Source organism: Pipistrellus hanaki (genome assembly GCF_964339955.1).
Source record: "Pipistrellus hanaki genome assembly, chromosome: 6".
In the NCBI taxonomy this organism is placed as follows: domain Eukaryota; kingdom Metazoa; phylum Chordata; class Mammalia; order Chiroptera; family Vespertilionidae; genus Pipistrellus; species Pipistrellus hanaki.
The window spans coordinates 62,424,925-62,441,391 of NC_140508.1; the positions used below are offsets into that span (position 1 = coordinate 62,424,925).

Here is a 16,467-nt window from a genome sequence, read left to right on the forward strand (position 1 = left end):
ACAAGTTGGCCAGCAGGGGAGGGCAGTTGGGAGGGACCAGACCTGCAAGGGAGGGCAGGTGGGGGTGATCTAGTATTTCAGGAATACTAGAGGCCCAATCTCGTGCACTGGGGATGGGGGGTTTGGGGGGGAGTGTAAGAAGTCCCTGTGCCCTTTCGCAGACTGGGACTTTATCACCCACCTGCCTCAGAGGCAGGAGAGGCTCCTGCCATCACCACTGGGCTTGCTATGGGCCAAGCTTCTGGCTGAGCAGTGTTCCCCCTGTGGGAGCGCACTGACCAGGGGGCAGCTCCTGTGTTGAGCGTCTGCCCCCTGATGGCCAATGCACCTGATGATAGTGACCAGTTGTTCTGCCGTTGGGTCTATTTGCATATTACCCTATAATATGCAAATTGACCCTAGTGGCAGAATGACTGCTTGACCAGACACTATGAGGCACACTGACCACCTCTGGTCCCTTTCCCTGGCTGGCAGGCTCTGATCCGCAGATGGTGAACAGGGAACCAGGTGTGGGTGGGGGTGGGGTAGCAGGGCCGGCACCCAGGGAAGATGGCCCTGATCGCAGGCCAGGCCTAGGGGCCATACCCACGCACACATTTTGTGTGTTGGAACTCTAGTATAGGATAATGAACATAAACTGATGAACAAAAATAGATCCTGAGACATGGAAGCATGGAACAGACCGTCAAACCTCAAAGAGAAGGCAGGGGAGGGGTGGGGGTAAGAGATCAGCCAAAGGACTTGTATGCAAACATAAGAACATAACCAACGGACACAAGACAGCAGGCCGTCAGAGCCGTTGGTCTGTGGACTGAGGGGTCCCAGGTTCGATTCCAGTCGGGCATGTACCTTGGTTGCGGGCACATTCCCAGGAGTGGGTGTGTGGGTGTGTTAAGAGGCAGCTGATCTATGATTCTCTGTCCCTCTCCCTCTCTGTAAAGAATCAAAAAAAAAAAAAGGGCGGTGAGGGCAGGTGTGGGATGGGGGATGGGAGCAGCTGGGGAGAGGCAATGGGGGAAAAAGGAGACATGTAATACTTTAAACAACAAAAAATTAAAAAAACACATTTCTGTGTATAAGGTGGTTGACGGCCCTTTGGGGTTCCAAACCGAATTACTTCCAAGTGGGCCAAGGCTTCCAAGGCGGCGCCTTTGGCTTAGTTACAGTGTGAAGGCCTCCCGGGGGTGCGTGCAGTGCTGAGCTCCTCCTCCGGAGCTGCGGAGCGCGGCTTCCCCGCTTCAAATCCAGGGCGCGCCGCCTCGCCCAATCACCAACTCGCCACCGCCCCGCCCAATCACAGGGCTGGCCGCCGCCCCGCCCAATCACCGGGCTCGTGCCCGCCCCGGCCCTTCGCGCGGCCCAATCACCAAGCTCGCGCCCGCCCCGGCCCTGCGCGCTGCCCAATCCTGAGCAGCTCCTGAGTCCACCGGCTTCCGCTCGTGCGGCCAACAGACGTAAACCCGAGGGGCGCGCGGGCGGCCTTGGTGCGCGCACGCGCTTTTGTAGCGCCTCCTGGACCCCCCCCCTCCCCTCCTTGAAACCTGCGGCGGCGATTTCTTCCCATGCTACCCCGGATCTCCTATCGCGGGCCCCGTGAGGAGGCATCTCCCGTGTCTTGACATGCGGCTCGGCGGGAGGCAGGCAAATTCCCTGTTGGCCGGCATTTTGGCTGCCGGGGCGGCGGGGCGGTGACGGTTAGACCGGGGTCGGGAAGGGGGCGCAGGCTGCGGGGCGGGAGCTGCCGGCACGAGCCGGAGTCAGGGCGCCGGGCTACCTCCACCATTGCACCGCCAGGCCCCGCAGTGAATTCCGCGCGGGGAGTTTAATTGGACGCCCCTGTACCGGAGGCTCCTGGCCAACCGCGACAGAGCGGCTTCGAAAGAAACGGGCTTTGGCTTCTGGGTCCACAGTCTTGTGTCTTCTTCCCATTGGGTGATTTCCAGCTCCTGAGCCGCACACCCACTCTGCACACCCGCTCTGCAAAGTGCTCTGTGGGTGGGCGGGGCTTGCATGTGGGTGATGGGACCCAGGAACTCACATTGTTAACTACATGCAGAGGGGTCTGTCCTGTCACCCATTGTTCACTTTTGTTTTGGTTTCTGCTAGGCGGTCTTCACCCTAGAGCTACTTACCTCTTAATACCATTCCTACATTTTTTGTGTGTGTCTGATTTCTTTATGAAAAAACAAAAAATATAAGAACCAAACACATTGTGAAATAAGACAATGTTTAAAATCACTCTACTTTTGCTTTCTCTTAATTCTTAGACTGTTTAGTAAAACATGAGCTCCTTTTCGAGGAAGTCGTCTGGAGGACACCTGTTTTTATGACAATATTTCCATTTGCTGTTACCATTTTGAGGTTATTCCACTGTTCCAGGATCATCCCCCTTTTCTCCGATTTCAGTTTTGTGGGAAAAGTTTGCGGTGAGCTTTGAAAAGTAATATACTAAATGTCTAGTTATAAGAAATGTGTTAAATGCCAAGAGTAAATGATGAATATTGGGGAACTTTGTCTTTTTCCCACAGTATGTATCTTTATATGTGTTTAGTTGTATATGTAGACCTATAATTAATGAGTACAGTAAATGATATCTTATATATCCAGAAATGTGATTAAAGCAATTAAGTATTAACTCAAGTCCAAAATTTTGAGGTTGCCACTTTAAGAAAATAGCAAAGATGGCTATTTAGTTCAAAGATAACATGATATTGTCTTCACTTGAGGTGATGGAGGAGCGATGGGAATGCAATACAGAGGGAAGTTAGGAATCTGGTATTGTCCACGGCTGGTATAAAACAAGCATAATCCTTTCTGGAAACAGGAGAATAGGTGTTAGATTAGGAACCTTCCACTGGCTTCTGTTACCCTTGCACCAATAGCAAAGCTCCATCCAGGCACTTACCACTATATCATAATTAATAGGGGTTGTCTGCAATGAAAACCGCCTTATTTATTTTTGCATTGCCGAGGCCCATGAGAGTGTCTTTCATGATTTGTGTTTGATAATGATAGTTGCACCAATGATCTTTGCTTAATATCTAAATTTTCTTAGATTTGGTTCCTAATAGGGATAATCTTTAAAGAGCTTGGTATGTACTTTAATGTGGTTTATATATCTGTAAAAGAATAACTCAGTAATTAAAAGATTAGGCCTGGGAGGCTATTTGGAAGCCTTATGTAATAACAGTTAGATTAAAAAGTGATGGGCGGAGGTGTAAGAGATCAACCAAAGGACTTGTATGCATGCATATGAACATAACCATTGGTCACAGTCAGGAGTGGAAGGTGATGGAATGTGCTGGGGGGTGGGGGCGGCCGGGGAGAGGTCAATGGGGGAAAAAGGAGACTTATGTAATACTTTATTTAAACAATAAAGAATTAAAATATATATATATATATTATTGATTTTTTTACAGAGAGAAAGGGAGAGAGATAGAGAGCTAGAAACATCAATGAGAGAGAAACATCGTCCAGCTGCCTCTTGCACACCCCCTACTGGGGATGTGCCTGCAATCAATGTACATGCCCTTGACCGGAATTGAACCCGGGACCTTTCAGTCCGCAGACCGATGCTCTACCACTGAGCCAAACCGGCTTCGGCTAAACAATAAAGAATTTGATTTAAAAAAAAAATTGACAGGCGACAGGCATTGGGAATATAGAAATGGGTCTCAGCTCCAGAAACATATTTGGAGTTAGAAGAATTAGAATTTGGTAACTAATTGAGAGTGCAAGAAGGATCAGATGGTCCCAGGTTTCTGTCTGACTTGGATAGCAAGAGGATTTGGATAACATATGTCAAAACAAAGGATAACGGGAAGAGTGGGTTGGGGAGAAGTAGTGGATTTGGTTTTATATTTGTTGGCTTTGCACTTCTTGGGAGGCATTGAGGTAATGTAGCTATAAAGAGCCTTTGGTAATATGAGTGTATATTTTAGGACAGGGGTCTGAGCTGAGGTGATTTAAAGATGAGGAAGATGGTATTAGTTCAGAAGAAAGAATACTCTGGAACCAGATTTGCCTGGTTGTGAATCCTCTGCTTCCACTTGCACTGTGTGGCCTGGAAAAGTCTCTGAATTCCCTTTCTTAGCTTCAGTTTCTTCAATGGTAGGGATAACTAAAGAATACAGATTACTTTTTTCAACTCATTCTCACCACTGTGCCAGGTACTGGGACTCTATGGATGGACAAGATAGACATGTCCCCAAGAAACTAAAGTCAAAGGAGGACCACCTACTGTCAATCATTTATTCATTTCACAAATATTATATTTGAGCACCTGCTATGTGCTAGGCATTGTTATAGGTGTTAGGAAAGAGTGATAGATAGACAAGGTCCCTGCTCTTGTGGAATAATTTTTTAGTGGAAGAAGACAGACAAATACAAAAATAAATAATGATAAGTGCAGGAAGAAATTAAAATGATTGTGATAGACTGTGGGGCTACATTTGACTTAATGATAAAGTGACATTCAAATTGAGGTGAATGTCTGGAAGAAGGGCCTAGCTGACCGGAGATCTAGAAGAATATTGTAGGTTCTAAGGTAGGGATGAGCTTGGGTTGTTTTTTGTTTTTTTTTAATTTTTAAAAAATTTCTTTATTGATTAAGGTATCACATATTTGTCTTTAATCAACCCTCCATTCCAATCCCCCACCCCTCCCAGACATTGGTTAGGCTCATATGTATGCACATAAGTCCTTTGGTTGATCTCTCCCTTTTATCCCCACCCTCCCTTTGAGGTCCAACAGTCTGACCCATGGCTCCTTATCTCTGGGTCTGTTCTTGTTCATTAGTCTATGTTGGTAATATGAGTGTAGATTTTAGGATACCATTTCCCCTAGATGAGTGAGATCATGTCCTATTGGAAATTTAAGAATAAAAACTGAGACAAGCAATAATCATTATGCTAAAAGGCATATGAATCAGTCTGTAGAGAGTTTCTTTCTGGGCCACCAGTTCTTTTGGATCCAAGAGCTTGGGTTTTATAGGAACAGAAAAGCCAGTATATGGTGAGTGAGCCCAGTGGGATAGAAAATAAGGTGCCCACTGAAATTTTCAGTAGGAATATGGTCATGATTTATATTTAATGTTTCTTCTGATTTCTGAGTAGGATATTAATTGTAGGGTGGCGAGAATAGGAGCATGTAGATTGGTTAGAAGGCTTTTCTGTAGGGCAGGGTGGTAGTAGCAAAGACAGAAAGATGTAGAATGTTTAAAGGTGTATTATGGATATGTTTTGCCCTTAGTATGGACTTCACTAATAGAGATGTTTTGTTTGGCAATAGTGTTTTTATTGAATTTAGATGTGTTTGTGAGGGGCCTGTAATTTCCAGTTAGCTCCGTTTTTAGACCCCTATTATCTGACAGTATTTATGCCTGCAGGCATTTGAGCTTGAGATCCCTAATGTATATGATATACATTGCATGAATATCAGAATCCTGGGTATCCCTAACAGAAGAGAAACAGACGTAGAAGTAGTACTTGATGATTTTCCTAAAACTCTTAGTTGTGAAGGGAAGGTGAGAGTTAGTGGCAGGAAGTGAAAATAAAGGATGGAAGAATTTTGAACGTGTTTATATAAATCAAGAAGAGGAAATAGAAATATCTAACACAGGAAAATGCTGGGGCATGATCTGAGAGGAGGATACTTCTATGATAACTAGTGGCCCAATGCACAAAGATTTGTGCAAGAATCGGCCTTCCCTGGCTGCCGGCACTGCCTTCGCCCTGGCCAGAGCTGCCTTTCTGCCTTCCCCTGCTGCCCAGAGGCCAGGAGTGGCTGGAGTGCTCTGCACCTGCATATGCAAATTAGTCCACCAACTTTGTTGGGTTAATGTGCATGCTCACTCCTGATTGGCTGGTGAGCATCAGGAAGGTATGGTCAATTTGCATCTTACTCTTTTATTATTAGTGTAGATTGGTGATAAGTTTCCTGTGTATTGACATAGTTTGAAAACATTCATTTAACAAATTTATTGAGGGTGTATTCTGCCTTCAGGGGGCTTACATTCTAATGTGGTCTCACTTTTTAATGATAATCTCTGAAATCAGGAACTAGATTTTAGAGTATGGTAGTTGTTTTTTCTATTCCATGTTAGAATGGGTACCCAACTAGTAAACTTTTAAGTATATCCTCATATCATCTGTCTATGCCAGCAGTGTTGTCCCTTCTTTGCTTCTTTACTGGATTAGTTTGTGGTAATTCGTATATTTTGCTATAGCAATCCAAGAATATGTTAAGCTGTGTTGTATTTCATTATTATATTAATTATAAGATAGTTTGATTTTTTAATGTATTTTTTTTTATTGATTTCAGAGAGGCAAGAAGAGAGAGAGAGAGATAGAAACATCAGTGATAAAAGAGAATCATTGATTGGCTGTCTCCTGCATGCCTCCCATTGGGGATCGAGTCCACAACCCACCCTTGACTGGAATTGAACCCAGGATCGTTTAGTCTGCAGGCTGATGCTCTATCTACTGACCCAAACTGGCTAAGGCGATAGTTTGAATTTTACACCCTCAGCTATAAAATAATAAAGTATCCTGAGAATTTACTTCTGAAGGCTTCCCTTTTTAGTGCTGCTCCAAAAATAGGATTAAAAAAAATATTTCCCTAACCAGTAAATAGGATAGAGCGTCAGCCTGTGGACTGAATGGTCCCGGGTTTGATTCAGGTCAAGGGCATGTACCCTGGTTGCAGGCACATCCCCAGTAGGAAGTGTACAGGAGGCAGCTGGTCGATGTTTCTCATCGATGTTTCTGGCTCTCTATCCCTTTTCATTCCTCTCTGTAAAATATCAATAAAATATATTTAACAATATTTTTATTGATTTCAAGAGAGGAAGGAAAAGGGGGAGAGAGATATAGAAACATCAATGATGAGAGACAATCATTGATTGGCTGCCTCCTGCACACCCCACACCTGAGATTGAGCCTGCAACCTAGCTCAGTGTTCAGCCACTGAGCTATGTCAGTCAGGTGGATTTTTCTTAAGATCTAGCAGTTTTCTAAGATTTGAGACTTGCATTCTTAAACATTTAAAAAAGTTTTATAGTAATACTTGATTTATAGAAACTTATATTGTTGCAGGGAGATGGAAGATTTTCGAGGTATAACTGAAGAGTCATTTCCAAGCTTTTTAACCAATTCATTACTTGGTAATAGCGAGATTTTGGAAAATGTAACACTTTCTTCAAATCTTGGCTTGCCTGTTGCTGTTTCAACACTTGCTAGAAATAGATCCAGCACTGATAATAGGTAAGAATTGAATGGATGATTTTTTTTTTAGACCTATAAATCCTTCAATATGCTGGTACCACTGTAAAATTTCCCAGCCAAGTTTGAGCTTTTGCTATATCTGAGGTAAATGGCCACATATATATAAAATTAATCTAGAACAAGATAAAACTTACTGTATTTTTCCCTATTCCATTGCCTTATCAGTGGCGGTGGGGAATGGAATTGGGTTTGAGTACCAGTGACCTTTGATCTATTTATTTTTCTGTCCATAATGTTTTGGCTTTGTGTTAGTTCAGCCTCAATGGTGGCTGGTAATTTGAATTATATCTCTAAATATGATGTGTACAATATGCCCATCTTGTATAATGTGTAAAGTTTGCTCATACTTAAATATCTAACCACTTTTCCTTCCTCACATTTGGTAAAGAGCATCATCTTTACCTTTGGAATGAAGGGCTTGGACTAACCCTATGAAGTCTCTTTAAGATTTCTGACTGTTGCATAATATATACACGCTCCATTGCTGAACCATTTCAGTGTTTGCACATAGGATGATGGTTTACAGCACTGGGGCTCTATTTGTTTTACCGCCTGGTTGGTTTCACAATCATGCTGGCCTATGTCACGATGAATTTTAAATGTGCATAATTTAATTATTAACAATTAAATAGGTATTTTTGTGTGTAGGTATTCTGATATCCAGGCATCTTATTTAGTAGAAGAGAGGCCTTCAGTTCCATCTGAGTCATCTCCTGGTAGCCAGAGTGAAGCTGAACCAAGAGAGAAGTTACAGCTTAATTTCCAGGATGATGATGAGTAAGTTTGTGCCTCCATGTTGCTTTCATTGTGTTAAAAGTAAGTCTCGCTCTTCTGGAGACGTGACTTAATAGGGGATGAAATGCATAAAATATGTCAATACACACACACACACACACACACACACACACACACACACACTGTATATGAGGCCCCTAGAACCATAAGAAATGCAAAAAAATCACTGTTAACTTATTCTCGAATTGCCCCCTTAAAAATCACATTGCTCCCCTATTGGGAACCAACATTGGGAACCACTGAGGCTGCTTCTTTTTTTTTTTTTTTTTTTTTTTTTTTAAATCAATCTTTATTGTTCATATTATTACAAAGGTTCCTCATTTCTTCCCCCCTCCACCAGGTTCCCACCCTACCCTCTACCCCCTCCCCATCCCCCATTGCCCTCATCCATAGGTGCACAGTTTATGTTCAGTCTCTTTCTCCCTCCCTTTCCCCGATAGTAAATCCCTTTTCAGATAGTAAATCTGTTACTTAGCATTTTCTCATATCAATAATACCTCCACATGCCCAATGATACACTTCACACAAAAGACATTTTCAAATAGGTCAACCAGCCTCATCCAGGCCCCACCCAAGGCACTCACAGATCAACACCCCAGCGCTATACTAACTCAACACATCCAGATCTAAGCCTTCATCACTTGATTCAGCAGACCCTCAAGTTCCCACAAAAGTTTCCAGCCACGTCTGAGAGGCAGCCGTGGGCAGGTACAGGCGAGGAGCGAGCTGTTTCGGGCCTGGCTGCTCCGGACCTGGCCTCTGTTGCTCTGGTTCGTTCCACAACCAGCTGCTCCGGGTCTGGTCACTACCGCTCCCGACCTAGTTGCTCTGGACTTGGCTGTTGCTGCTACAGGCCTGGCCGCACCCGAACCGGCTGCTCTGGGCCCGGTTGCTCCGGTCCCGGCCGCTCCCAGCCTGTCAGCCGCTGCTCCGGGCCTGGCCGCATCAGACCCGGCTGCTCCGGGCTTGGCCACTCCCAGCCTGGCAGCCGCTTCTCTAGGCCTGGCCACTCCCAGCCTGGCAGCCACTGCTCCGGGCCTGGCCGCACCAGACCCGGCTCCTCCGGGCCTGGCCTCTCCCAGCTTGGCAGCTGCTGCTCCGGGCCTGGCCGCTCCCAGCCTGGCAGCCGCTGCTCCTGGCCTGGCCGCACCAGACCCGGCTGCTCCGGGCCTGGCCGCTCCCAGCCTGGCAGCTGTTGCTCTGGGCCTGGCCGCTCCCAGCCTGGCAGCCGCTGCTCCGGGCCTGGCCACACCAGACCCGGCTGCTCCGGGCCTGGCCGCTCCCAGCCTGGCAGCTGTTGCTCTGGGCCTGGCCGCTCCCAGCCTGGCAGCCGCTGCTCTGGGCCTGGCCGCTCCCAGCCTGGCAGCCGCTGCTCCGGGCCTGGCCGCTCCCAGTGAGGCTGCTTCTTGCCATTCCATCCCTGCCCTCCTGCTGGCGGAATGGCTGAATGAGCTGCACAGACCCAAAAGCTTTTGCAGTAGATTGGGAGGAAAAGTACCTTTAAGGAAAAACATTTTCATTCATACATTAAACAACAGAAGTAGATAGAAAGATGGGGATAAGAACAGTGGCAGGGACAAGAACAGTAACACTTTTAAAGCATTCAATAATTCAGAAAATCGGCTATTTGGCAGATATACCAGTATCCTTTAAGTCTGTCTTATTTTTAGAAAGCTGACTTTCTCTAGATATGCTAGGTTCAGAGATACTTATTTAAGGCAGAAAAAAAAACCAAACACCCTCATTTTATCACTTGAGAAGCATAGTAGCGGTATGGTAATGTATTTGATTTTAGTAGACTGTCCATCACTAGACCCAAAACGGTAATACAGTCCCTAGGAATACCCACAATGTTTCCAGGTGTAGTTTCTGGCTGGTCCTAGAAATGTTTCTTTTCATGGTATTTAATTTTTCTTTATGAGAGACAAAATACATAACTGATTAATGGGTATCTTATAGATTTATTTAAGGTAACTAACATTTCATTATCATCTGTTCCCTAATTAAAAAAAATTTCTGTTTCTAGAAGAAAGAGCCATATAGAAAGTCAACATTTGTCAGATGCTGTCCTCAAAGAGTCAGTTTTCCCCAAAAATCTAGCAAAAACTGAAGAGGAGGAAGCTAACACTGCGGAATCCTTTCACAGGCAAGATCCTTGTGTAAAGATTTTACCACTGGACCAAGTGCAAGGTACTGAAGTAGAAGAAATTAATGTTGTATATATATATATTTTTTTTTAAATATATTTTTATTGATTTTGTACAGAGAGGAAGGGAGAGAGATAGTTAGAAACATCGATGAGAGAGAATCATCGATCAGCTGCCCCTTGCACACCCCCTACTGGGGATATGCCCGCAACCAAGGTACATGTCCCCGACCGGAATCGAACCTGGGACCCTTCAGTCCCCAAGCCGACGCTCTATCCATTGAGCCAAACCGGTCTTGGCTAATGTATATATTTTATTTTCCTTTCTCATTTCTCGGTCTTTGGACCGATATTTATTTATTTACATTGTTGACAGTATTTCAGATGTCCTCCATTCTCCCCCCTCCATTTAGCCCCCACGATGGCCTGGTATTTTATCTTAAGCTATAATACTTTCAACTGGAAATGTTTTGGTTTGACTTTTACCTATTAATATCATGTCTGTAATCCTGTATAGGAAAAGGCCTCTTAATCTTTTTTTTTTTTTTTTTTTTTAAATATATTTTATTGATTTTTTACAGAGAGGAAGGGAGGGAGATAGAGTGTTAGAAACATTGATGAGAGAGAAACATTGATCAGCTGCCTCTTGCATACCCCCTACTGGGGATGTGCCCGCAACCAAGGAACATGCCCAAGGTACATACCTGGGACCCTACAGTCCTCAGGCTGATGCTCAGTGGATGAAGCATCGGCCTTCAGACTGAATGAAGGATCCCAGGTTTGATTTTGGTCATGGGCAACCGATCATTGTGTCTCTCTTACATGGATGTCTGTCTGTCTGTCTCTCTCTCTCTCTCTTTCTCCCCTTCTTTTTCTCTCTTTCCCTCATTTCCTCTTTTCCATTCTGTCTGAAAAATAAATGGCAAAAATATCCTTGAGTGAGGATTAAAAAAAAAAGTGCTGTGTTCTACTTAAAGGAAAAAGTGTTCAGTTGATTAATTTGCTATCTTTAAATATTATTAGATATTTGGTTGATAAAGTAACTTGGTCTCTCAGTTTTTATTTTTGTTTTCTTAAATAGACACACCTACTGATTTTTGTTTAAGATCGTGGATGAATAATGAGGAGAACAAGGTAATCTTTTTAATGTTTGTTTTTAATATCTGGAATTATTAGGAGAGTGCAAGGTCCTATTTCACATGTATAAGTGCTAAGTAGTACTAATAATAGAAGTCTTCTACTTGTAAATAGCAAAAATCCAAGGTACTGCTTTAAGTAGCTGGGAAGTTGAGGAAATGGTAGACTTGGGGCTCTATTCCTGGGCTCCTTGTGTCATATGGACTGGCTGTCCCTCTGCTCTTCTTCATTCTGTGCTGGTTCCTCTAGAATGTTGGCTCCATCCGGGTAAGTGTTTCTCTTTGTTTTGTTTAGTGTATTCTGTGTGCCTGGAACATAGTTCTCGCATACTCAATAATTTGTTGAATGAGAAGAAAGCCATTTTCTGTGTAGTTTACTCAGGCCTATCCTCTTAACATTTGTGATAAAAAAGAAGAGCATGATCTTCCTGTGGGGTAAATTTAAAAAGTAGAGGACTATTCTTTTTTTTCCTCCTTTTTCTTTCAATTCACAGTGTTTATACAAGTAGAGGACTATTCTAATGAGCTCACTTGAGTCATATATCTTCCCCTGTGTAGATTGATGGGCCAAGGGGTGGGTTGAGATAAAGTCTGATTTATGAGGTGAACCTTACATTCACGTCAGTGTGTTTGTGTATGTGCGTACGAGTGCATCGTACATACACAGATAGAAGAATGTGACTGACAACCATACCAGGACCATATGAAGTAAAAAGATGTGGGCTCCTCAAAGGAAGGGGTGTTGAGCGGATAAGTAGTTTACGTTCAACATAAACAGTGAGCTTGGATTTTAAGCCTATAGTCTAGTATTTATGAGACTTGTTTACAAAACGTAAACTAAGTACTTTTTTTATTTATTTATTTATTTTATTTTATTTTATTTTATTTATTTTTTTTTAATCAATCTTTATTGTTCATATTATTACAAAGGTTCCTCATTTCTTCCCCCCTCCACCAGGTTCCCACCCCACCCTCCGCCCCCTCCCCATCCCCCATTGTCCTCATCCATAGGTGCACAGTTTATGTTCAGTCTCTTCCTCCCTCCCTTTCCCCGATAGTAAATCCCTTTTCAGATAGTAAATCTGTTACTTAGCATTATCTCATATCAATAATACCTCCACATGCCCAATGATACACTTCACACAAAAGACATTTCCAAATAGGTCAACCAGCCTCATCCAGGCCCCACCCAAGGCACTTACAGATCAACACCCCAGCGCTATACTAACTCAACACATCCAGATCTAAGCCTTCATCACTTGATTCAGCAGACCCTCAAGTTCCCGCAAAAGTTTCCAGCCATGTCTGAGAGGCAGCCGTGGGCAGGTACAGGCGAGGAGCGAGCTGTTTCGGGCCTGGCTGCTCCGGGCCTGGCCTCTGTTGCTCTGGTTCGTTCCACAACCAGCTGCTCCGGGTCTGGTCACTGCTGCTCCCGACCTAGTTGCTCTGGACTTGGCTGTTGCTGCTACAGGCCTGGCCGCACCCGACCCGGCTGCTCTGGGACCGGTTGCTCCGGTCCCGGCCGCTCCAGGCCTGGCCGCTCCCAGCCTGACAGCCGCTGCTCCGGGCCTGGCCGCTCCCAGCCTGGCAGCCATTGCTCCTGGCCTGGCCGCACCAGACCCGGCTGCTCCGGGCCTGGCCGCTCCCAGCCTGGCAGCCGCTGCTCCGGGCCTGGCCGCACCAGACCCGGCTGCTCTGGGCCTGGCCGCTCCCAGCCTGGCAGCCGCTGCTCCTGGCCTGGCCGCACCAGACCCGGCTGCTCCGGGCGTGGCCGCTCCCAGCCTGGCAGCTGCTGCTCCGGGCCTGGCCGTACAAGACCCGGCTGCTCCGGGCCTGGCCGCTCCAAGCCTGGCAGTCGCTGCTCCGGGCCTGGCCGCACCAGACCCGGCTGCTCCGGGCCTGGCCGCTCCCAGCCTGGCAGCCGCTGCTCCTGGCCTGGCCGCACCAGACCCGGCTGCTCCGGGCCTGGCCGCTCCCAGCCTGGCAGCCGCTGCTCCAGGCCTGGCCGCACCAGACCCGGCTGCTCCGGGCCTGGCCGCTCCCAGCCTGGCCGCCGCTGCTCCGGGCCTGGCCACACAAGACCCGGCTGCTCCGGGCGTGGCCGCTCCCAGCCTGGCAGCCGCTTCTCCAGGCCTGGCCACTCCCAGCCTGGCAGCCACTGCTCCGGGCCTGGCCGCACCAGACCCGGCTGCTCCGGGCCTGGCCGCTCCCAGCCTGGCAGCCGCTGCTCCGGGCCTGGCCGCACCAGACCCGGCTGCTCCGGGCCTGGCCGCTCCCAGCCTGGCAGCCGCTGCTCCTGGCCTGGCCGCTCCCAGCCTGGCAGCCGCTGCTCCGGGCCTGGCCGCACCAGACCCGGCTGCTCCGGGCCTGGCCGCTCCCAGCCTGGCAGCCGCTGCTCCGGACCTGGCCGCTCCCAGCCTGGCAGCTGCTGCTCCGGGCCTGGCCGCACCAGACCCGGCTGCTCCGGGCCTGGCCGCTCCCAGCCTGGCAGCCGCTGCTCCGGGCCTGGCCGCACCAGACCCGGCTGCTCCGGGCCTGGCCGCTCCCAGCCTGGCAGCCGCTGCTCCGGGCCTGGCCGCACCAGACCCGGCTGCTCCGGGCCTGGCCGCTCCCAGCCTGGCAGCTGCTGCTCCGGGCCTGGCCGCTCCCAGCCTGGCAGCCGCTGCTCCGGGCCTGGCCACACCAGACCCGGCTGCTCCGGACCTGGCTGCTCCCAGCCTGGCAGCTGCTGCTCCGGGCCTGGCCGCTCCTAGCCTGGCAGCCGCTGCTCCAGGCCTGGCCACACCAGACCCAGCTGCTCCGGGCCTGGCCGCTCCCAGCCTGGATTCTTCGTGGTTGTCTACTTCTGTTCTGGGCCTGGCTGCTCCCAACCCGGCTGCTCTGGGCCCGGCTTCTCCGGGCCCAGCCACTCCGTGTCTGGGTGTTCCTGGACTGGCCACCCTGGGCTTGGCCGCCTCTGCCTCAGGCCTGGCTGCCACTGCCCCAGGTCTGGCTGCTCCAGTGCTGGCCGTTGATGCTCTTGTTCTGGCTGCTGCTGTTCTGGGGCCTGGCCACTGCTGCTCCGGGCCCAGCTGCCACTGCCTTGTGCCTGGCCACTCTAGGCCTGGTCGCCGCTGTTCCAACATTCTGTCCCTTTTTTCTCTTCTTTTTTTTTTCTTTTTTTAAAAAAAACAACAAAACGCATTTATGTTGCAATGTTGGCTGGTGCGTTGAGTTCTGACTTAGTCTTTGATTTTTCAAGATCTTCTTTGTATTCTTTCTTAAGTAATTTTACTATCATTTGCTCTCACTTGATTTCTTCACATTGAGAACTTCTTTGGTTTCTTCCTCCTTGTCCTGGGAGCTCAGCAGGTTGGCCTGTGGCACCCCTTTGTTCTCCGCGGGCTCCCGCGCTGCTCCAGCTTGTTGCCGGGGTCGGCGCCGCCCAGGAAGCAGCCCCCGTCCTTGGCTCCGTTGCCAGCGCTCAGCAGTCGAAGGCTCAGGGGCACCCCCCCCACTGGGGGCCCCGTCGCCCGGCTCCTTGCTGGCGCCCGGCTGGCCGGTGTCCGGCAGGGGCTCCTGCTCCTCGTGGCGTTCCTCCAGTCTGGAGCTTTCTTTCTCCCTCCCACTAGGGAAGTCCAGGATCAGAGTCAACAGACTGTCCTCTGCGCACAGTGTGCGCGACTCCGGGGGCTCGGCCTTTCGCCGCGCTCCCAGGACTCCACCTCACAGCCCCGTCTCCCCCTGCCCGAGCCTGGGTCCCCAGGGACTGGCCCAGACCTGGAGTTCGGGGAGGTCTGGACTGAGGCTCAGAGCTGCCGCCGGAGGCTTTGTTTCTTCCGGCTAGGGTAATCCAGCATCAGAGTCAACATTCAGTCCTCTGCGCGCCATGTGCGTGCGACTCCGGGGGCCCCGCATTTCGCCGTCCCCCGGGATTGTCTCCCCCTGCCGGAGCCTGGGTCCCCAGGGTCTGGCACATAACTTGGGGCTCAGCGCTGCCGGTTCGGGGGTTCAGCCCAGGCTGGGGGTTCTATTTCCTTCCTGCTAGGGAACGCCAGGCAGCACCCAGCCCTCTCCTCCTCTCCGGCTGCGACCTCTCCGCGCGCGCGTGCGTGCGAGCGCGCAGCATGTCTCCGTACCTTAGGCTTTTTTTCAGCTCCTCTGATTTTCCTTCTGGTTTTCTCCCTCCTTCCTATTGTAGAGTTTTCAGTCAGTCGACTACCTGTAGCTCTGGGCAATGTCCACTCTACATTTTAGTTGTATTCCTTTGAAATTGTTGTGAGCTGCTGCGGCTAGGTGTATACCCGAGCAGCCATCTTGGATCCTCCCACAATACAGTCTCCCTAAGTACTTTTAAAACTTATAAAAAGGAGATCCAATTTTTGTTTTACTTTCATAAGAATTTTTAAGATAGTTTTTATAAAATGATTACAAAAGGGCTTAAAGTAAGAGTAATTGGGAGAGGTCAGTGGGGGAAAAAGGAGACATGTAGTACTATATGTAATACTTTAAACAATAAAGAATTAAAAAGAAAGTAAGAGTAATTTTCCTCTTCCAGGGGTTGGCAAACTGTAACTCATTGTCTAAATCCAATGTGCTGCCTGTGTGTGTAAAGGTCTATTGGAACTCAGCCATGCTCCTTTGTTTTGTATTGTTTATGGCTACAACAGCTGAGTTGAGAAGTTGTGACAGAGACTATGCTAGCAAAACCCGAAATATTTACTATCTGGTCCTTTTACAGAAAGTATTTGTTGACTCCTGCTCCATAAGCCTACTTCCTGTATGTAACCACTGATAGCTTTGAAGTGTGAGAGGTGCTTCTTATAGGAAGTTCAGGTGTGGTCAAATTAAAATTGAATCAGAAAGCACATTTCTTTGGATATTTAGAAACAGTGCTTTCTGAGAAGAGAGAACATACCTTTGCCATTCAATATGTAATTTATTTTCTTAGGATGGTTGAAGAATTGATTTCCTAAAAACATTTGATATCATTGATGATAAAAGGGGGACCATAAAACTTGAAAGCAGGAAAACAAGTATGAAGCATGAGATATTTAATAAAAAGAAGATGAAAAAGTGAGAGCAGGAGGAAAATAAGTGTATTCAAAAGCATGGACCAGAGGGAGCT

The 16,467-nt window shown here is 47.9% G+C and overlaps 1 protein-coding gene across 5 annotated transcripts in view; it reads left to right on the top strand.

The window, feature by feature from the left end:
• Nucleotides 1-1,439: 1,439 nt before the first annotated feature.
• CEP192 (centrosomal protein 192) overlaps nt 1,440-16,467 on the top strand; it is an 86,030-nt gene continuing 71,002 nt past the window's right edge. For 3 of the 5 annotated variants that reach the window (XM_084887303.1, XM_084887306.1, XM_084887307.1), the window contains exons 1-6: nt 1,440-1,694; nt 2,268-2,426; nt 7,095-7,262; nt 7,932-8,060; nt 10,105-10,268; nt 11,306-11,358. In XM_084887303.1, the coding sequence (XP_084743429.1) occupies nt 7,099-7,262; nt 7,932-8,060; nt 10,105-10,268; nt 11,306-11,358 (510 nt within the window). In that variant the 5' untranslated portion in view covers nt 1,440-1,694; nt 2,268-2,426; nt 7,095-7,098. The remainder of the gene's footprint in view (nt 1,695-2,267; nt 2,427-7,094; nt 7,263-7,931; nt 8,061-10,104; nt 10,269-11,305; nt 11,359-16,467) is intronic. The other 2 variants (XM_084887304.1, XM_084887305.1) reach the window with 2 other exon arrangements.